We start from the raw sequence: 20562 nt of genomic DNA, 5'->3' as shown, positions 1-20562 counted from the left end.
GCCGCGGATTTTTACGTGTGTCAGTGTATCGGGGTAGTAGTGACATGGGTACGTTTTTGTGGAGCGACATTCGACACTTTGGGAGAATTGGGTGGACGCGGAATTATAATGGCGGACACGACGACGCAGACGCCCGCGGAGGACGCGCAGACGCTGGCCAAGCTGCCGCAGAAGAAGTTCTACCGCTCGCGCGCGCACTGCAACCCGCTGTCGCACAATGACTGCTTCAACTAGTGCGTGGTTGCTCGCAGAACGGAGCTGTGGAATGACCACAATGCGCTGACCATTGACATTTTGCACCTATTTGGCTGCAATTTGCAACCACGAACAGCCCGCAGACGCCGGACGAGATGGACTGGTCCACCCACTACCCGGGCATCGAGAACCCGTGAGAACCTGCCTCTTGTGTTGAATTTAATTAGTTGTCTAGCCCATTCAGTGACCGAGCATTTGGTGTGTTGGTTGCGGCAGGAGCGTGGACTTTTTGGACGTCGGCTGCGGCTTCGGTGGACTCACAGGTTCGTCGGGTGTTGCTGTTGACGTTGCTGTAATATGGAAAAGGTCGTCCTCACGCTGAATGGTGCTGGTGTGTGCAGTGAAGCTGGCGGAGCTGTTCCCGGACAAGTTGACGCTGGCACTGGAGATCCGCGCCAAGGTGACGGAGTACGTGCGTCTGCGCATTGAGGCGCTGCGTGCCGAGCACCCGGGCCAGTTCCAGAATGTGTCGGCGCTGCGCACGAACGCCATGCGCTACCTGCCGCACTACTTCCGCAAGGGCCAGATCACCAAGATGTTCTTCTGCTTCCCGGACCCGCAGTTCAAGGCGCGGCTGCACCGCCGCCGCATTGTTCAGTACGTTACTTTGTGCGAACGATGATGAAAGGCAGGTGCTAATGAGGTGTTTTGTTTTTAATTGTAGCACGCCTCTGCTGGCTGAGTATGCGTATCTGTTGGCTCCTGGTGGCATTCTGTACACCATCACGGACGTGGAAGAGCTGCACGAGTGGCACGTGGAGAAGTGCTCGAGCCACCCATGCTTCACGCGCATTCCCGACAGCGAGCTGGTACGATTTTTTTCTTGAAATTGGCTGCCGTGAAAGTCATACTGAAGTAGGTGGTGTGCTCTTGTTTTCAGGCCTCCGACCCGTGCGTGAAGGCCATGACGGAAGAGACGGAGGAAGGCAAAAAGGTGGCTCGTGGTGGTGGCAAGAAGTACGTAGCGGTCTTCCGGCGGAAGGCCAACGAGGATGTCGCTGTCGACAACCTCTTCTGGTAACCAAAAGCAGCCAAGGAGTAGGAGCACCGTGCCACTCTAGAATTCGGCCTGCGCCCGTGCTCCGCTTTGCCGGGAGTCAACAGCCTCCTAGCATTTTGTCTCTTGAATGAACTGCATTGCTTTCATACACACAGCAACACTCGCTGCACACTCCTTCTAACTACATGTCATCAAGCATTCTTGCTAACAACCTATTATTTCCCACGCAGCTTGCTTACATCAAGCACGCGAACGGATCGTCGCTCTGCACTGGAGGCGGCGACGGCGGCTTTTCCTCGAATCCACGGATATCGTTCCCAGCAAACGGGTCATTCAAGTCGGGTACCAAATTGCCCGTAGCAACAGGTGCCGGCTTGGGTGAATTGCTGCCTCCGAGACCCGGAAGAAGCACCTCGGTCGTTGCGGTCGTAGTAGTCGTCGTGGTTGCAGTAGTCGTGGCCGCTGACGAGCTCGACGAGCCGATGGTGCCCAGACTCAACCGGTTCACAGACTGCGAGACCTGCGAAGTGAACGACCACGAGGATCTTGGCGATTTGCCAGGGGGAGTGGATGGTGGGAAACTTGTACCATCCGAGGCGGTAAGTCCCTCGTTGACTGCAGCAGAAGCATCCGTGATGTTTGTGTTGATGGTTGTGAGGAAGTCCTCCATTGAGCGCGACGATGCCCGTCGCTGCTTGCCTGTTGTCGACAGACTCTGCGAGCGTAGCTCCATTAGTATCACATTGATGTCGCCTTGAGCCTCCTCAAGAACATCCATGATTCGATCGCTTGTTGCTTGAATGACCACTGCACAAACGAAAAAGGAAGGACATACAAAGTGAGTACGCGGAATTACAACAGCGCGGGGTAATAAAATACAGCAACTTACTGGAGAAGTTGCCGTAGTTGGCATTCATCTCGTTCCAGAGGTAGTCGAAGAGCACGAAAACCTCCGAAAAGACCAAGTGGAAGGCCTCGCTGTCATAGAACAAAGGCCAGTTGGACTGTTGTTCACGAACAAGCTCGCCGTCGAACTTCCAGAAGAGACGTGCAACCATGCACGTCACATTGATGCCTGCAGGGCCCCACGGGTAGGTGTGGTCGTGCGACCCGGGCACTTGGTTCGTTACCATGCGCACGGCGTGCGATGTGTAATGCGAGGCGAAGTAGACTAAGCAATCCAAACTCAGCATACCACCAGCACGGAAGTCAGTGGTAGGGTCCGGACGCTGGAAACCCAGTCGACTCCACGATTCGCCAACCCGTTCAAACTGCAGCTCCGACTGTTTAGAAGCCGCCGCGTCACCACCGTTTTGGTTATCGTCACCGAAGTCCAACAGATCCCCCTCCGCGATAGGTTGAGGCTGCGCAGACGTGGTCTCCTTGAATGGCTGTTGTGAATAGATTGCGTGCCAGAGGTCACGCAACATGCCTTCGTACTTTTCATCACCACTTACGCAGGTCTGCTTAAGCAGCGAGAATCGCTCCTGCATGTGTGTGATGTACGGCTCCTCGGGCATTGCAGATTTGCCCTGACGTGCCCACAGGTTGCCTTCGGCACCGCCATTTCCACGCATGAAAGCTGGTAGGAGCTCTTCTCGTCTTTTGTTACGAAGCAAGTCACGTTTGGTTGCTTGTGCCAATGCAGCACGTTCGCGTTCGCGGGCTTGTTTGTCGAGGCCTACCAGACTCTTGCAGCCATCAGCAACACCGAAATGCAGCGCGTAGGCGACAACAGCACCATCAGCGTAACCACACACAATGCACCGCTCGTCCTGGCCCATGCTCAGGCTCGTCAACTCGGCGCCTGGGCGTTTGCAATCGATGCGCCGTACCACAGAACCTGGCATGCCGGCGTCACGCACCTCGATGGCTGCGTCAGCACCAGCGCACGCCGTGATCAAGTACTCGCCGGAGCGTGTAAACAATACACCGCGCTCAAGCAGCAAGTGTGGCGCCGGGGGATTGCTGTCTTCACTATCAGCCTCCTCTTCACCTTCGCCTCTCACGACCAGCTTGTCGTGGGAGACCACATGCCCATTAATCGACACAACATGCAGCTCGGATTGTTGATCGTCGCGTTGACGTTCTTGCTGGTCATCACTCGTGGCTACATATCCACTACTGGATAAACCACCAGCCACCATACTGCTATTGCCGCCTCCGTTTTCACCGACTGTGAGCCTAGCCTTGTCATCGGAGAAGAGCGAGTTTGCGCGAGAATAGCGGCCGCTACGTTGGGTCTTGTGAGTGGTGATGGAGTGAACCAGCGTGTTGCCCTGCGCCGAAATTACCATATGAGCGACAGCTGAAGACTCCATCGGCCCAGGCGTAAGAGCCAAAGCATGAAGCGGTGTTGAGCCGCGGAGCGAGTGCAGCAAAAGCGTGTTGTCCTTTGAGGCACTTACTACCACGTCTAAGTCCACGTTCAGAGCCACAGCGACGACAGGACTCGTGTGACCCACCAACAGAACCCAGGGAAGTCCTCCCACCGGCAGCTCCTTTTTGAGGAAAAGCCGTCGCGAACGAGATGCGGAGAGTTTCGAAAGCGCCCACACTGACACAGTGCAATCCTCACTGCCAAAAGCCAACGCCAAATCGCCAGTAAAGTCATCTTCACTTCGGGCCATACAAAGAATAGGTTTCTTGTGGAAGGCGATCCGCTGCAGGAGCTCGCCGTCGGCAGCCCAGTGAATACGCCAGCTACCATCCCAGTAGCCGCAACTAATCATCTGCTCGTAAAACACGACACCCTCGTTCACCAGGCAACCTGCAGGAAGCTTCCACCATTGGTCCACATCCACCATCGAAAACGGGCAAGAACGCACTGTGTCTGGAACTGAGTTCAGGTAGCGCTTCGCCAGAACCACACCATCGCTATCTGTAGTGTACACAACAACTCCATGGTCGTTGCTACCAGTGCTGTGAGCCCCCATGCCCGTTCCACTTCCAAGTCCAGGGGTTGATCCCGTTAGAGCTGTAAGTGCCACAGCATGGTTCAGTGCATTTGAAAAACGCACGCTCTTCACAGCAGCAGTATGTTTCGACGGCAGGTCATGACGGCGCACCTGTCGGCGCGAAGATAGAATAGCCATGCTGTGTGACGCCGGGTACCGTGCTTCTAATGATTCATCCTGCGTCATGCGTGCAGGGTGAGGTTTTCGGAAGAGTTGAATCGGAACTGTACCGCGCTGAACAAGTTTGGCACGCACACCATCACTTGAGGTGCTGAGATCCAAACGTTCCGGGTAGCACGCAATGTGGTACGAGTTCAATGCATCCACAGCGGACACACCGGTTTGCTTGTATCCGAAAATAAGATCGATCCAGTGGTGAAGATTGCTGGATACGAAGTCACTCTCGAGTGCTAGGCGGTGCAATCGCACGAATTCGTACGACGACGCAGCCCATGGAGGTAGAGTCACATCACGCGCTAGGCCTGCCGTTGCACTTACCTCTTGCCCTGGCGTAAAGTGACGAGCCAAAGTCTTGTTCCGAGCACTTGAAAACAACTCCGGTAGGTAGAAAAATTCGGGCGTCAGCTCGAACATGTGACGCTCATCACTCGTGCACATTCTGAAGGCGTCAGGCACCGAGTCAAACGTAGGTTCGCCTACTGCTTTGCGGTGGAGCTGTTGCTCCTCGCTGCCGAGGACAGCCCCAGTAAAAGGCGCAAGTCGAATCAAAAAGTACAACACTGACTGCATGTGCGAGTACGTATTTGCGTAGTGGAACGCTGGGATGGGTGTTTTCGGGTCCCATCCATCGTACGTTGCTCGCGCACGTTGAATAGCATCCGGCGATTGTCCACCGATAGGCCGACGCAAGTCGCGGTAGATATCTTCATCATCCAAGCGAAGCTCCGCCGATTCATAGTCCTTGATGACCCATGGGAAGACAGGATACTGAGAGGGGTCATTGTAGGAACGGCCCGCTGACACATTTAGCGCCATAAGATATTCAAAGTTGCTGATCTCACGCCGAACCCACATCTCTGTCCACTTGCTCTTGGAAAACATTCGCTCGGCCGTCAATAATCGCTTACCCCACTTCGCGAGGCATGGTGGCTTCCTCTCTTTCAGTGTGGCGTATACAAGGTCAGCCTCACCGTAGCTTTCAAGTCCGAAGAAACAGGAGCTGCCATCTACGAAGTAGATTTCAAGGCCATTCTGGCCTTCCATGAGGAACCGTCGTCGGTGAATAACACGGATCACACGGACGCCCCAAACTCGTCGCTTAAGCTGTGAGACGTACGTCTCGTGCAGGCGTTGGGCGCTGCGCTGTCGTGCAACAGCCCCACCGTCGTCGTTTGACTTGAACGCGTCTGCAATACTGCGCAGTGTTACCACACGTTCACCTTCAAAGACAATTGTTGCGGCGCCAATGCGCAGCACACCGTGCACCAAGACACCCGACGAGAGCACCAAATACGCTTTGGTGCGGTACGGCGACCCCAACGATTTCCACTGGTCATGCTTGCCTGATTTCTTAACCATTCGTGACGACGATGTTGGCCCTGACGAGTGTCGGTCCGACGGGCTGGTGGGCTTCGTTGGCTCACTACTCAGCGGCGCAGAGCCATCCTCTCCTGCTGTGTCCGGAGAAGTTGAGTCGTGTAGATCGTGCATATCACCACCTTCCTCAGAAACATTGGAGAGGCGTCCCGAACCGTCAGGTCCATTTGACGATGTTGACAAAGTCGCCGGTCGTGCACCAGCCAGACGCATGATGCCCGAGGAAAATCGCGTCGAGATCGTGCCGATACGGCCCTTTGCAGACTTAACAGTGGTCGCCACATCCACGGAGACAGCACGGCGGTCTCGGATAGAGGTGTCATCCTCACTGGCAATGTTCTCACTAACATCAGGTGGAAGAGGGGGACCCAACGCCGTGGTTGACACAAGGTCCGGATTCTGGCCTATGACATCCAAGCGTGAAGCGGCATCTACGACCTCTCCTACGCTGTCGCTGCTGTGCATACGATCGCGCAGCATTGAGCGTGGTGCGCCGCTATCGTTGTCTCCACTGGCATCCAAAGTAGTTGGGCTGCTGTCATCATCCAGATATCCGACGTCACTAATGCGCCGTGCTAATCCGACGTACCCAGGCTCGTCGGACTCTGTGGCTTCAGATCCATCTCCGTCTCCACCACTACTGACAGTACGTGCCTCGTCGTCTTCCTCCTCCTCCTCTTCCTCAAAGGCTTGATCCGCCGAATCGCCCGATGTTGCAAGAGCCGCATCATCCACGACAATTGAATCCACTGGTGGCATAGCCAATTCATCGGTCATGTTGTTCAGCATCTCGTGCTTCAGACTTGACGAGGACAGCTTCGCGCTATAGTTATGAGAAATCGTATCATCCGTATCCGGCAGCAGCCGGCAACGGATCCAGTTGCTCGACGTATAGATATCGACACGCCAGAACTCATTATCACCCCACAGGCCAATGATGGTACCGTCATCCCCAGAGCTTACGACAGATTCTTCTCGCAGTCCCCATACGTGACGAACGCCCCACTTGGCTAACACTCGCAGCTTCATCCAGTCATCGATATCCTTAGCCTTCACACGCTCTAACCAAACGTGGTCCTCCCCTTCGCTTGATGGTGCGCCTAGAGAAGTGGAAGAGCGAGTGAACTTGCTAATCCGTTCCAGTTCAGTCTTCGCGCGATTCTTCTCATCGGCCTCCTCATCAAACATGCCAGCACGACGCATCGCACGGATATCGCGAGCATGCGCCATTTGTTCGTGGTAAAAGCAATCACGGCGACGAACCTCCTGATTATTCGTCGTGAAATCATTTCGAGCAAGTAGTTCGGCCAGCTGGTCTGATGAACGAAGCGGTACGGACACAAGAGACGCCAAAATGCTCGCAAGCTTCACCGCCGACTCCGACCAGCATTTTCGTCGTACGCGCTCAATCAGCGACGAGAGTTCTGGGATCAGCCAGAGCAGCAGAGTTGTTTCGTCACCGGGGGCGGCTTTCACACATTCACTAGCTGTGACTAGCCCGGCCGTCGTTGTCATGCCATTAGAACCTGAGCGCGATGGGGCGAAGCACGAATCGAACTGCGCGATTTCATGACCCAAGCCCATCGCGTTAATAAAGTATTCAAGCTTGTTGATGCGCGCGAAAAACACTGAGTTGGCCGGAAGCCGCAGTTTCACCGACGACAGTTCTTCCATTTCACCACCGTCACCATTGGTTGACAATTCGATGTCATCAGAGATGAGTACGAGATACAAGCACCGCAATAGCAACTGCAGGATTTGACGCATCGGCCCACCAGGGTGCGGTCGAGCGGAAATGTTGCTTCCACCAGACAGTGGCGTTGGCGGGGAATTGGCAGTAGGTGTGTTTGCTGAACCACCCGTAGGCAGCAAGTTGAAGCCAAACCCAAGCATACTCGTAGCAGCGTTAGAACGAGCTGAAGGTCCAGAAGGTGGTGGACTTTGCAATCCGCTCTCCATCGGACGGGGTGGCGTACTACCACGACGGTTGTGTGCATTGCTAGATCGCCGCGCAAAGCTGGCGTCCGAATCGGAGTGGAAATGCGAAGCGAAGTGCTGCCAAATGCCTAGAATTGAGTCCACCAGCTCGGCTTCATGCCAAATCGCGCGCTCACACTTCCAGAACACTAAGCTTTTCGTCACGTCCTCGTTGCCTGGAGCACTCACCAAATTGCTTGGGTCAACTTCACCTAGCGTATCTGGGTCGTAATGAAGCACGACAGCCGCCGCCAGAGAAGCTAAACTCTCAGCATTGCGCCACAGGATAGATTCGCGCGAGGGTGTGCCTTCATTTATGCGCAAGTTCATCTCAGCTGACAGCATCTCGTTCATTTTATCCAGCGTCGTCTTGAGCAGTGACACCACAACCACCTCTAGTTCCTCTGCGGATGAGATAAAGCGTGAAAGGGTGGTAAACGGATCCTGCAGCAAGAACCACGCCATCTCGTTCGTCTTCACCTCTAGACAGATCATGGAGGAAATAACGTCGTAAGACATATGCGTGATGAAGTCTACACATCCGCTGGGCTGGAAGACGGACATCAACTCCACAAGTGCCAGTTTCATGCGACTCGACATGTCATTGAAGCAGCTGGCACTAACACCCTGCTTCTTACGGTCACCGTCTCCGTGCAACGCAAGTAACCCACGCACGAAATCAACATCATCCTGCGTGATGATTGAGTACAAAGCATTCACGCGGACCTCGTCCGGTTCCTGCGTATTAAGCACCATGTCTCGCAGCCGGCTCATGGGAACACCGGGGCAGCCGCACAAATCAATGCCAAATAGCGATGATGGAGGAGAAGGTACGCTTTCATGGTGACGTTGGGGGTCGCCTCGAAGACTTAGAATGGCCTCAATAATCGGCACCTGCTCTGTCGTTGATGACTCCGTCGCGGTACCGCCCATGTTCGAAATACTTCCGAAGATCAGCACATGGCGGTTGATCGCACTGGCCATGGTTGAAGAAGCGAAAATGATCTTCAAGTGGCGGATAGCAATCATACGAATAGTGACAGAGCTGGCACGCACCAAGCCCAGGAATGCAGACATCATGTTGCCGTGCCAAATCGTCGCCGTTGCTAGCACATTCTCATCGATAAGAGCATCGAATGCCGCAGTTTTCCCGTCTAGCGCCCTCATGTCCTTCTCAGTCACTTGGATTCCGAGAATCATCAGCAAAATTTCCGAGTACACACCCATAGAAACCGGACGCTTCTCGGGTTTCAGTGAATGCATGATCAAGTATGCGTCACCCACGGAAAGCTGAACTTTATCGGGGTTGTTCATCATCTCGCGGTCTTGAGTGCACTCACATTTCAAAAACAAGTAGGTTCGCAGCAAGCGCAACGTCATGACTCGAATAACATCGTTCGAAAACTCTAGCAATGGTAGCCAAATGCGAAGACCGCCCAACCGACCAAAAAGATCCAACATTCCTGCGGGCGCTGTTGGTTGGACCGACAGCTCAATCAATAACTGCAACAGATCTGGTAAATCTGTCTCGGGCACGTTCTCTACGACGGAGCCACTGCCATCAAGGTCACTTTCGGGCATGCTCTTCGAGCTTGACGACGAAGCAACCGTTGCAGAGGATGACGAACCATTTGACGGCCCAACCTCCTGAATCACCGGTGTTCCATCAATATTCATTCCAGGGATCATAGGGTTGCTCGGCTTGCCTATCATGCAGAAGATAAGAGAGCGCGTGCTTTCATACGAGAGCTGGGACTTCACCTCCTTGCCCTTTCCAGGAAAAGCCATGACAGACCCTGCCACCTTGGCCGGGGGAGATTCACACAGCACAATTTGGATCATTGCCAACACACGTTTCCGCAACGCATCGATCTCCTCCGGGGAAAACTCCCGAGCACGTCGAAGGGTAGTTGACGAAGGAACGCGCCAATAAATCCACGATAAACACCGCAAAAAGTGGCGCGTCGAAGCCGGGGACAAGTTCTTACTGTCCTTACGAGTCATAATTTCCAATTTGTCGAACATTGTGTCTTGAAGCTCCACCGGTGCGTTTACCCAAACACGGAAATTGAAAAGCAGGAACTTGTAAATCTCGTCTGCCAGAATTCGATCCGAGATCACAGCGCTACGCAACCGCTCGATCGCGACCAACAAATCTGCTGTCAAGTACTGCGGAGGAAGTGACCGCATCAGCAGAGCCATGAGACGCACACCCTGGCTGCGACGAAAGATAAACTTGTTGACAAGCGAATGGCGCATGATCTCAGCGATCAACAGCACAACTTTCGGGATACTGTGCACACCCATTGGGCGTGCAATCAGGTCACTCATTTGTTTAAGAAAGTCCGAATCCTCGTCGAACTGCGTTGTCAATGCTCCACTTGCGGCTGACAAACTGTCCCTTATCGCTGGAGACGGCTCTGATGCGTCGTCTCCATTGGCATCCGTCGTAGCAGCATTCACGGTTGAGACAGCAGCAGTTGTCGACGTTACCAACAACGGAAGACACACCAGCGGTCCACCTAGCTGTGCCACAGCTTGCTTAAAAGTTCCAGCATGGCGCAAGCGAACACCAGCACTAGCAGCAGCAGCGTGGTAGTCGTTGCCACTAGAATCGTAGCATAAACCCTTTAGTCGGTCACAATGCCTGGCATCGTACGCGAGGAGCAGTCCATCAGTCGAATTTCCGGGAGCATTCGCTCCTCCTGGCGCCCCTGGCGCTCCACTGACTCCTCCGCTCGATGATGTAGATGACGACGAGATATACGAGTTGAACTGGAACACAAGCGCGTCGTATTCGTCGACGCTGCGAATATTGTTGATAATGCTGGCCGGCAGTGCCTGTCCAAAGAGAGCTGTGGGGCCCAGAAGAATACGCAGCGCGTTGGAGCCATTGCTCTCGCGCATCGCCAGATACGCCTTCACGACCGGCGCCATGAGAGCCGTGTTCGGGTACGCCAGGCGCACGCTTTGGCGCAATTCCGAGTTGAGGTACACGTCCAGCTTGGATCCGCGGAACTGGCGGTGCGTGTGCGTGATGCACAGGAAGTGCCACCTGCCAGGCGTGACGAGGTCGGGCACCTCGACGTGTCCGTCGTTCTTGCGCTTGTCGAAGCTCGTGATCATGAGCGACGAGCGCAGGAACGAGCACATGATGCCCACGCCGGTCTTGCCGCAGAACGTGAAGAGCGGCGCGACCTCCTCGGGCAGGAACTCGAACTTGATCCAGGCGCAGAAGGTGTAGCCGTTGTTGGGGAAGGCCGGCAGCACGGGCATGAGCAGGCCCGAGAACTCGCCGTTGAGGTCGAAGAAGGACGCGGGCCCGAATGAGTCGCGCGCGATCTTCTCGAGCGTGGACAGGTAGTAGCTCACGGCCTGGTCGTCCGGCTCCTCGTGCACCATGCGCATGCTGCGGAAGACCGCGAGCATGGCCTGGATGTCGTCGATGCTCACCGAGTGGTAGGCCAGGTACAGGAAGAGGCGCAGCAGCTTCTTGAGCACCGCGTGCGGCAGGCTCGGGTCGGCGAAGAGCCCTCGCTCGCTGAGGAAGCCCAGGATCTCGCGCTGCAGGCCGGCGGTGGAGCACGCCTCGACGTTGCCGCAGCTGCTGCGCACGAGGCTGATGAGCGCCTCGAGCGCGCGGATCTGCTCGGGCTCGTCCAGCACGCCCACGACGTTCGTGAACAGCGTCTTGAGCCTCGACGGCCGGCGGATCTGCAGGCGCGTGGCCTCCGTCTCGCTGTACTCCTTCCCGCCCACTGTGATAAACACCACAGATTATCCATAAAGAAATGTTATTTTAGAAGAACAAAAATAAATAACGAAAGAAATGCGCAAATAAGAATTAATCGACGCGCGGGCCGTCGAGACGTACGCAGCTCCCGCAGGAAGACGGAGACGACGTCCTGCGCCTCGACGAGCTCCATGGTGGGAGGGGCCTGCCTGGTCGGGGAGGGGGAGGCGCGGATTGGGAACTGATGCCGCGCTCGGCGCTAATCCCCGGAGCGTGTGTGCCAGCCTGTCCACCACACTGCAAATGGCTTCTTCCCCCTGGCTGCCATACAAAGCGCAAGTGATTGGGCCAGACCCGCCGCGCCTCTAGCAGCTCCTCGGGATTGGCCGAGCGTGAGATGGATACATTTTTGTGGCGGTGGGCAGTTGAAGTGAGACTGTACATGTACATGTACATACATGTACAATGTAGCCTGCAGGTCTCATAACGTTAGTGCTGTGTATCCTACCTACGCCGTTAAGTTAGAAGCTGAGCGGCTTGGCGAGCAGCGTCTGGATGAGCTTGCGCAGCGCGTTGAGCTCCTTCTGCTCGACGAGCTCGAACTGCCGCGCGAAGAGCACGAACCGCTTGAAGCAGAAGTTCAGGTGCGACTCGGCGTGCAGCGCCACGTAGTTCTGCAGGTGGTTGTGGTACATGTGCGCGTACACGCGGAAGAGCCGCTTGAGGATGTTACGCGCCGCGCGCATGAACTTGGGGTTGCACTCCGCACTGCTGCTGCTGCTGCTGCTGCTGCCGTCGCCGGTGGAGCTGTAGACCTCCGGGAACAGCTGCGGGTCGTCGAGCTGCCCCTCCACCCATCCGAGCAGCCGCGCCACGTACTCGCACGCCGGCAGCGAGATCGGCGTCACTTGCTGCACGCCGTCCGCCCAGAGGTACGTGTAGCAAGGCCCCGCCGACATCTGCGGACACGAGCTGTGTGTGCAGAACTCGGAGATAGTGCCAAACAGCAGGCTGATCTCATTGAAGAAGTCGATCACGTGGACTGCGACCCACTCGTCGAGCTGGCAGCCCTCCGGCAACTGGATGCAGTCGGCCAGGTCGAGTCCGCATGCCATCGAGTCTTTGATGTAGCGGTGCAGATTCCACGTCCGCGTCCCGGACACGTGCTTCTTGCGGGGACAGATACTCTGCTCCTGGTTGAGTACGTGGTTGGCCATGATCCGGATGGGGTCTTTCGCTTGAGGCTTTTTGAGAGGAGCGATCGCTGTCGGGTAACGCGGTGGGGTCGGCTTCTCGCTGCGAGCGGGGTCTTCCGAGTGCTTGTCGTCCTCGTTGTTGTTGTCGTCGTCGCTGTCGCTGGAGCTGTCGGCAGCATCAGTTTCGTTGGTTCGCTCCTCACTCACGTCGAGTTGGGTCTGCATCAACTGCTGCTGCGCTTTTTTCTCCGTCGCACGAACTCGATATCCTCCCAAGTGCTTCTGAAGACTTGTGACTTCGGCTTGCATCCATTTGGCAGTGAGAAGCTGGTGCTGAAGTAATAGCTGCGCCAAACGATGAATGATACCAGCTTTGTTAGACAACAGAAGAGAAAAGCATGCACACAACAGAGCACAGGGACTACCTTCTCGATGGATTGCCCCGCAAGCTCGGGTAGATCGTGCGCTAGCACAGCGGTAACGTCGGCAAGAACCTCGTCGTCAAGCTCTTTGAAGCGTGTGAGAGCAACTTGATACTTGGCTCGATTCTGAGTGAAGCAGCCGAAAGTTTAGTACATGTTTGCGGAGAACAAGTCTTCTTCACAACTGAAACTCACACGGCGTAGGCGAGAGGATTCGTATCGCGTCGTTGACTGGATCTCCTCTAATTTTCTCTCGTATCGAAGCATGACGCTCTTGGCACTATTGCGATGGTCGCACTTCAGCTACACGAAGAAATGCAAGCGACAGTTGATCAATCGGCAGTCCAACCGGCATTGGTCAACTCGTGGTCGTACCTTCAGTTGGGGGATATCTGCCAGGATAGTCTGCAGGGGTGCGATCGAGCTCGTCCTAAACGTCGTGACATCCGCCAAGAGCTTGCGTGCTTCTGCCGCGGTTATTTGTTGCTCGTCTCCTTCAGCACCATACAGGGTATGGACGCACGAGCCTAACTCGCGGCTAGAGGCGACAATTTCTAAATGGGAACGGCAGCACGAGATGTCAGACGTTGCAACCAGGCTTGAACGACATTGACCGGCGCTACAATACCACAAATGGCTTGGCAGTGGCGTGACAACTTGTTGATCGTGTCCTTCAGACCAACTACACACACGCAAGACCAACGTTAGACGATTCTTCGCTCTGGCGCTCTGAATTGCGTATCACCTTCGAAGCACTCCAGCCGCACGACCATCTCGGCGAATTCGGTGCCGCGGTTGGCATTGCTGTCGACCTTCGCCGCGTTATGACCGATTGGCGACGCAGCGCCCTCCGACGCACCACCGCTGTGGAACAACTTGCGTAGCATGGTGCTTGTCTTCGTCCCGCCGCTGCTTCTCACCGTCCGTGGTGAAAATAAATAAATGGCTTACGGCAAAGCGCGGCATAATCACCGCATCAACCCATTCCCAAAATGGCTGCGAAGGAGAACAAGAATTCACTTCCTTCCTCACCGAAATGCCAAGCGACTTGTTTGGAACTGTCTACCGTAGCGCTACATTCACATTGCGAATGCATGTAGGCGGTGAATTAACGTTAGATAAAATCTCACGAGCCACAATTCGTGCTTCGCAATGGGACACCGGCAACCAAGTCCGCCGACAAGAACTCCCTAGATAGCCTCAAGTTGGTGCTTGCATCCACATCAGACAGCCCCCAACACGAAGGCTAAAAGTCAAGCGAGGCCAAAAGTGAAGCCGTTGCACTTCAACTTGATCATTACTCGCGCGTCGTACTTACCCGTGGTCCTGTGCCACACAGATTGAAACGACGGGGGCGTCTCGGTGCACAGTGTAATCACTACTGTACTGCCTCCGCTGCCATGCTGCCGCACCGCGTGCCCGTGGCGACGTCGAGGCGGCTGCGCTCGCCGCCGCGCCAGAAGGTCATGTTCTACGTGCTGTGCCTGCTGGGCGCGGCGGCGGCGCTGCAGATGCTGCGGTTCCTGTACGGCAAGTGCGATACGCGCGCGCACATGTCGTCGCTGCTGACCAAGACGTCGCGGATCCTGCAGCGCCACAACGTCGAGTACTGGCTGGACAAGGGCACGCTGCTGGGCGTGCACCGCGACGACGGCCTCATCCCCTGGGAGTACGACGTGGATCTGGGCGTCATGAACGCCACGTGCGCCGAGATCTCGGCGCTCAAAGGCGAGTTCGAGGCCGTCGGCCTCACTGCCTACGACCGCGGAGACGACATCCCGCACAAGGTCAAGCTCACGTACGACACGGAGAACCACGAGTTCTACTGGTCGGACCCCCGGCTGCACGACCCGTGCATCCGCGTGTACGACGCCACGGACGTGGGCACGTGGGTGGACATCTACTGGTACGTGGAGCTGACGCACGAACAAGTGGCGGCCGACCGGGAGAACGTGCTGGTACCGCCGGGCTACGACGAGGAGGACAGCCTCGTGTGCTGCTCGGAGGGCCTGCAGGCGCACACGGAGCACATGTGCTGCGGCGGCTGCGTGCCGCGCAAGTCGCTGTTCCCGCTGCAGCGCAAGTTCGTGAACGTCCACGACGGCGTCAAGCCCGTGCAGGAGCAACCGGTGCCCGCCGCTGTGGCGCAGTTCCTGTCGATCCAGTACGGCGAGAGCGCGTTGACGAGTCGCGAGATCAAAGTAAGCAAGAGTTCATCGGTTTCTGTGTTCGTGGTGCTGAAATGACAGCCTTGACTGACTAACTGATTGACTATGCGGCGCTGCAGGGCTGGAAGGGAGTGGTGTGCGGCTTCTGGACCAGCCCGCTGCTATTTATGCTGCACCTGGCGCTGCTCAACGGCGTCTTGGTGGCGCTGGTCCTGTTCTACCGCCGCCGGTGCTCCGCCGGCAGCTCCAAGCGGCGGAAGCTCTAGCGCGCCCCGCAACGCAAGACAAGACAGGTCGAGGGCGAGGACACGCAGGACACGCACGTGGCTGCGAGTCCCAGGGCGGGCGGATGGCTGGCTGGCGTGGAAGGAGCGCTGGACTGCAAGCAGGTCCTACTATGGACCTGGTTTCAGCGAGCCCCTCCGTCTGCAAATGTCGCGGACCCGGCATCGCAGGGGATCATCCTTGCACTGCTTTGGATGCATTGCGCTCGTCGGTCGTCGCGCGGCGCCACGGAGCGAGCGAGAGAGCGCGGCGGCGCCGCACGTGGCAGCGCCGCAGCAGAGATGATAGGAAGCAGGAAGTGCTGTGCGATCGTCGAATATGACCGCGAACCAAGCAAACTGAGCCAGCGCTTGTTTTTCTATTTTTATCCCATTGGTTTCGCGCCCTTTCGCCGCGAACGAAAGTGAGAGCGCTGCACGCGTACCCAGACTTCAATTCTCGCAGGCTCTCTCACTGTGATACAGTGTGTTGTGCGATATACATCCGGCAGAGCGTAGGTTGTGGCAAAATACGATTATAAGAATATAAGTCCCCCTTTGGGACCCAGCTCCTGGTCTCTCGCGCCGACACGAGCACACAACCGTCATTTCCCAATTTACCTTGATCGCAAGAAGGCGCAGTCGCAGTCGCGCACTCGGACTGACTGACTCGCTTGCTCCCGCCTGCGCACCACTCAGCGCCCACGCCGCCATGGACGACGAGTTCTCCACGCCGCCGCGGCGCCCCCACCCCAAGCGGCTGCAGCGCAAGTCCGAGTCGTCGCCCGAGGCGCTCGACCAGCAGCAGCGTCTCAAGCGCGAGATGAACCTCACGCGCGAGCTTATCGACTTCGACCTGATCAAAGGGTGCGTCTGCAGCAGCAACAACAGCAGCTAGTGCTAATACCCTACCATTCTGACGGCAGTGCTAACGACCTGTGGTGCTCTGACTGCTGGCGTGCAGGTCGGCGCTCTTCCACACAAAGCCTTCCAGCCACGACCGCAAGCTCGTGCAGGAGGGACTCAGCCGCGCGCTGTTCGTGCCGTTCCACGCCAAGTTCTGGCGGCACAAGCCCTGGTTCTACGAGACGGCCACGGCACTCTACGCGCTGCACGTCGCGGCCGTGTGCATCTACATCTTCCACCACAAGACCACGTCGCCGCACAGCTCGTTCGAGGTCTTCTTCCCCGTGTTTCTGCTGCTGCTGGTAGCCATCGGCTACGGCCGCGTGTCCAGCGCATTGCAGGCACCGGACACCGACCCGGCGTGCAAGATCCTGTCCCCCATCATCAAGCAGGCCACGGAGAGCGTGTGCAGCTCCGAGTCTGAGACTTCGCACGTCACGTCCGGACTGGGATCGGGACTAGCCGAGTCGGAGAACTCGGACGGCACAGATAGTGATGAAGACAGCGGCAACTCGTCATCGTCCAGTGACGAGTCAAACCTCAATGACGACATGTTCCCGCACAAGAGCAGCTCCGCGCCAACGTCTCCTAAACGCGTACGTCCACGTGTACTGATTGCGTGGCTTGAGGTGCAACGTAAACTGATGTTTTTATCTTTCTGCAGGGAATAAGGACCCCGATTGGCAAGCCGCCAATGTCATTGCCTCCTCGAGTGCCGTTGCCGTTGAATGGAGGACTGGAGCGTGATAATGTAGCGGATCAGTTTGCTAGAAGGCGCGTCACGGTGTGCGTGTGGGAAGACGGCTTCCCGGTAAAGCGAGCAATGTCCATCACCGAGCTACGGAATACGATTCTTGCCAAGGTGAGAACAGACACCGCTATCCTGCTAGCCAAAGCGATAGCATTTTTGTAATTCTATCTTACACGCGTCGTGTGTTATGATCACATTTAGGTGAAGGCAACTCCGCCCCGGATTTTCTATCGGAAGGTAGCAGAGGTGTCTGCGATAACGCTGGCGCTGGTGCCGATTGCTTTGCGGTGCACAATTAAGTGCCAGGAGATCGATTGCCTTGCTGTGACCCAGGAACCTCTCGAGGTGCTCTCATGGATAGGGCAATTGTCCAGAGAGCTCTCGGTGAACCGACTGTACGTGCATGCTGCAGAGCTTGCATCCGGCGCATCGGTCATTGCGATTTCGTGCGTGTTGTCGACGTACTACATGGCATCCATCGTTTTCGCCGCGCTCGCGGATGCCGAAGTCACATACCACCGTCGATTCCTGTAAGTGTTTGCGGGGCATATTGCGCGTGTGAAGTGAAACGCTAACGTGTCTACTGTTTGGTCGTGCAGATACGCCAAGTGTTTTACAGCGCTGACGTCGTCACGGCGCTCGCGTTTGGCAAATCTACCCCACTTCCGCCTGAAGAACGTGGTAAACATCAAGGCGTGGATCTCGCTTCGCGGCGGACGCACATGGCTCAAGCGCCAGGGGCGCCAGCGTGCGGCCGATGAAATCGTGTCCTCGTCGTTTCTGGTCATCCTAGTGCTGCTGGTGGTCATGGGCATGCAGGCTGTCTCGGACGGGCCCGGCTCGCTCTCGGCGGAAAGCATCATTCACATCGAAGTGGCTATCTGGTGCATGCTGTCCTCGTACGTCGCGTGGGCTGCTCGTTGTGGGGTTGCTCTCACGTCACTGACCATTATTTTTGCCGTCTTTTGTGAATCCGCGCAGTGTGTTCATGTTGCGTTTCATGATGCTGGGCTCGAACATCAACAAGAAGTACCAGAGCACATCGCTGCTTCTGACCGAGCAGGTTTGTGTTTTGTTGTTTTTCAGGAACAACTTACCTGTTATTACGTCATCCCGTGTTGTTGAGCTGACAGCGTTGCTGCCCTGAACAGATGAACGTTTACCTCCGCCTGCTGGCCAAGCCGCACAAGAAGGAAAAGCTGTTGGTCTCCAACAACGTGTTGAAGCTGGCGTGCAAGCTGCTGAAGGTACGTCTGGCTGTCTGAAAGGTGCAGCACGCGAAGCGGCCAAACGGCCGTCTCCGAACGCAATTCGCTGACGTTGTGTCTGGTTGTGCCGTTTTCCTTCCTCTTGCAGGAGCTGAACTCGCCCAACAAGGTGTCGGGCTTGACCATGAACCCGCTCCTGTACAACCTCACGCGTGTGGTGGTCTTATCCGCCTTCTCGTCCACGGCGTCCGACTTCTTCGGCTTCAAGCTGAAACTCTGGAAGCTCAAGGCGTAGACAGCGCCAGACGAGCGATGCTGACACGAAGGACGTCGGCAAATGAGATGGACGGGCGGGTCGGAACGACCGAGATACACAAGAGGACGACGTCATTCGCGAGGTCAAGCAACACGCAGTTGAAGGCGCGCCAAGTTGCGGCGCGACTCGCCTGCTTTCTGTACAACACTCTCACACACCAAGTGCCCAACAGCACTAACGGCAGCGCGGCCCAATTGCGAGCGCGCTGCCTTTATCTCGTCAATTCGACTAACGGTTCGGAGCGATATATTGGCGGCTGCAGCGCGCACACGTAGGTGACGATGACTCGATTCGAGTCATCGTCGCCGCTCGATAGATAGATAACCAACAGCAGATAATACAGCACCACACTCCCACACATGGTTCCGGCTCGCTTTCTCGCTTGAATTAGTGCACGCAGACGCAGTGCCACTCGCCTGACAGGATGTGTAGCAGCTAGTGGAACGGCGGCCTCGCTCACAGCGACGCAACGAGCATGCAATGTACAGTAGTGGCGACCCGGGGGGAAGACGAGGACGAGTAGACTGAATGGAGAGTCTGAACCAGCGCGTGTTTAAGTTAGCTAACTAGAGTACGTGGGCCTTCCGATGAGACCTGGGGGTAGTTAAATCATGGCGTCTAGAATGGGGGCGTCGGGAACTCGCGCGAGGTGCGCAGCAGCAGCGACTCGAGCTTGGACGGCTTGGTGGGGCAGATGGGTGTTCGATCCACCTCGGCATCTGCGACCCCCATGACCTGCGGCTCCTCGGCGAACGACACGCGCGTGGGCGTGCGCTTGGGCGCGGCGGGCGGCTTCTGCAGCGTGTCCACCATGGCGTGGTCCACCTTGAGGCGCTGGTACTTGAGCGTGAAGCGCTTCATGTACGAGTCGGCGGCCAGCAGGAAGGGCAGCGCCTGCTCGGGCTTGTTCTCGTGCCAGAGCTGCGCGCCGCGGTCGCGCGCGATGGACATGGCGCGCCAGAGCACCGAGATGTCGCGGCTGCTGGCGTCGAAGCCGCTGAGCAGCGGGAACTCGCTCACGGCGGACGGGCTGGCGGGCGGCGAGCTCACGGCCTCCTGCGCCTGGATGAGCGCCATGGTCCACATCTGCTCGGCCTCCATGTGCAGCGTCTCGTGGCGCTCGGTCTGCTCCAGGAGCTGCGTCATGCGGCTGCGCGCGAGCTCCAGGAAGCGCACGCACGTGTGCTGCTCGTACACGCCCATCTCCTTGAGGATGGCCAGCTCCTTGGCGATGGCGAAGAGGTTGCGCTCCATCACGACGCTGTTCATGTCCGAGGCCCAGGCCTCCACGAGGATCATCTTGAGCTTGAGCTGCAGCGAGAGGCCCATGAGGCTGCGGCGCAGCAGCTCGTCGCCCTTGCCCGGCTGCTGCTGCAGCAGCGCGGCGCGCACGGGGCTCGAGGCCATGGCGCGCGGCGACATGCTCAGCGGCATGGCCAGGATCTTGCTCGAGTCCACGGGCTCGATGCTGCGGCGCCGCTTCTTGCTGGCGGTCGCGGAAGTGTCGGCGAGCGGCAGTACGGTCATCATGATACGGGGCCACACCTGTGTTGCAGTACGGCGTGCTATCGAGCTGCTCGACCTTTAGGAAGTGAGTTGCGGGCAGCCGCCGGCCCCGTGGATTCTCGGACCAGCCAGCCATACAGACAGCCAGTGTGCGCGGAAGGGTAACGGCCAGAGCCGAGCCACGCCTTGATACCGCGCTCGCTGGCACTGGTGGATTCAAAGAGCAGGTTCGGCGCTCGCTTACGGGGCTCCGGCTCCCTCCCCGCCTGCTGCTGGCGACAGGTCAGCGGCAACCAGCGCCAGCGTCCACGCCGGAAGGCCATCGGGACAAGGGCCCACGCGGACAT

General features: G+C 57.0%; 6 protein-coding genes across 7 annotated transcripts; 3 read left to right on the top strand and 3 right to left on the bottom strand.

Annotated features, from left to right (window-relative positions):
* Positions 1–108: 108 nt before the first annotated feature.
* Positions 109–1276, top strand: IUM83_18407 (tRNA (guanine-N(7)-)-methyltransferase; the record flags this gene model as incomplete). Its single annotated transcript, XM_067943405.1, has 6 exons — positions 109–233; positions 332–388; positions 472–518; positions 597–852; positions 920–1064; positions 1136–1276. 6 exons carry the CDS (start codon positions 109–111, stop codon positions 1274–1276), a joined length of 771 nt encoding a protein of 256 aa, XP_067784812.1.
* Positions 1277–1490: 214 nt separating this feature from the next.
* Positions 1491–11672, bottom strand: IUM83_18406 (Kinase A-anchor protein; the record flags this gene model as incomplete). Of its 2 annotated transcripts, XM_067943403.1 has the most annotated exons (8): positions 1491–1628; positions 1764–2062; positions 2145–2526; positions 2583–2601; positions 2696–3812; positions 3876–10354; positions 10406–11504; positions 11621–11672. In XM_067943403.1, the coding sequence occupies 8 exons, from the start codon at positions 11670–11672 to the stop codon at positions 1491–1493; spliced, it is 9585 nt and encodes a 3194-aa protein (XP_067784814.1). The 2 variants fall into 2 exon arrangements, with proteins under 2 accessions (XP_067784814.1, XP_067784813.1); XM_067943404.1 differs by lacking the exons at positions 3876–10354; positions 10406–11504; positions 11621–11672 and having other exon boundaries at positions 2696–2832.
* A 328-nt stretch (positions 11673–12000) lies between these two features.
* IUM83_18405 (Kinase A-anchor protein) lies at positions 12001–13984 on the bottom strand (the record flags this gene model as incomplete). Its single annotated transcript, XM_067943402.1, has 6 exons — positions 12001–13020; positions 13101–13223; positions 13293–13400; positions 13473–13651; positions 13726–13779; positions 13843–13984. 6 exons carry the CDS (start codon positions 13982–13984, stop codon positions 12001–12003), a joined length of 1626 nt encoding a protein of 541 aa, XP_067784815.1.
* A 513-nt stretch (positions 13985–14497) lies between these two features.
* Positions 14498–15531, top strand: IUM83_18404 (phosphorylcholine transferase LicD; the record flags this gene model as incomplete). Its single annotated transcript, XM_067943401.1, has 2 exons — positions 14498–15298; positions 15385–15531. 2 exons carry the CDS (start codon positions 14498–14500, stop codon positions 15529–15531), a joined length of 948 nt encoding a protein of 315 aa, XP_067784827.1.
* Positions 15532–16240: 709 nt separating this feature from the next.
* On the top strand, positions 16241–18688 carry IUM83_18403 (putative homeodomain transcription factor; the record flags this gene model as incomplete). The annotated part of the gene is made up of 8 exons (XM_067943400.1): positions 16241–16395; positions 16493–17030; positions 17099–17296; positions 17387–17715; positions 17785–18084; positions 18167–18248; positions 18337–18432; positions 18542–18688. The coding sequence occupies 8 exons, from the start codon at positions 16241–16243 to the stop codon at positions 18686–18688; spliced, it is 1845 nt and encodes a 614-aa protein (XP_067784816.1).
* A 639-nt stretch (positions 18689–19327) lies between these two features.
* On the bottom strand, positions 19328–20239 carry IUM83_18402 (uncharacterized protein; the record flags this gene model as incomplete). The annotated part of the gene is made up of 1 exon (XM_067943399.1): positions 19328–20239. The coding sequence occupies one exon, from the start codon at positions 20237–20239 to the stop codon at positions 19328–19330; it is 912 nt and encodes a 303-aa protein (XP_067784817.1).
* Between the last annotated feature and the right edge of the window lie 323 nt (positions 20240–20562).

The sequence above is a fragment of the Phytophthora cinnamomi genome (assembly GCF_018691715.1).
Source record: "Phytophthora cinnamomi strain GKB4 chromosome Unknown Contig84, whole genome shotgun sequence".
Classification (NCBI taxonomy): domain Eukaryota; phylum Oomycota; class Peronosporomycetes; order Peronosporales; family Peronosporaceae; genus Phytophthora; species Phytophthora cinnamomi.
Note: the sequence above shows the minus strand (reverse complement) of the source record. Positions and strands in the feature narration are given on the sequence as shown.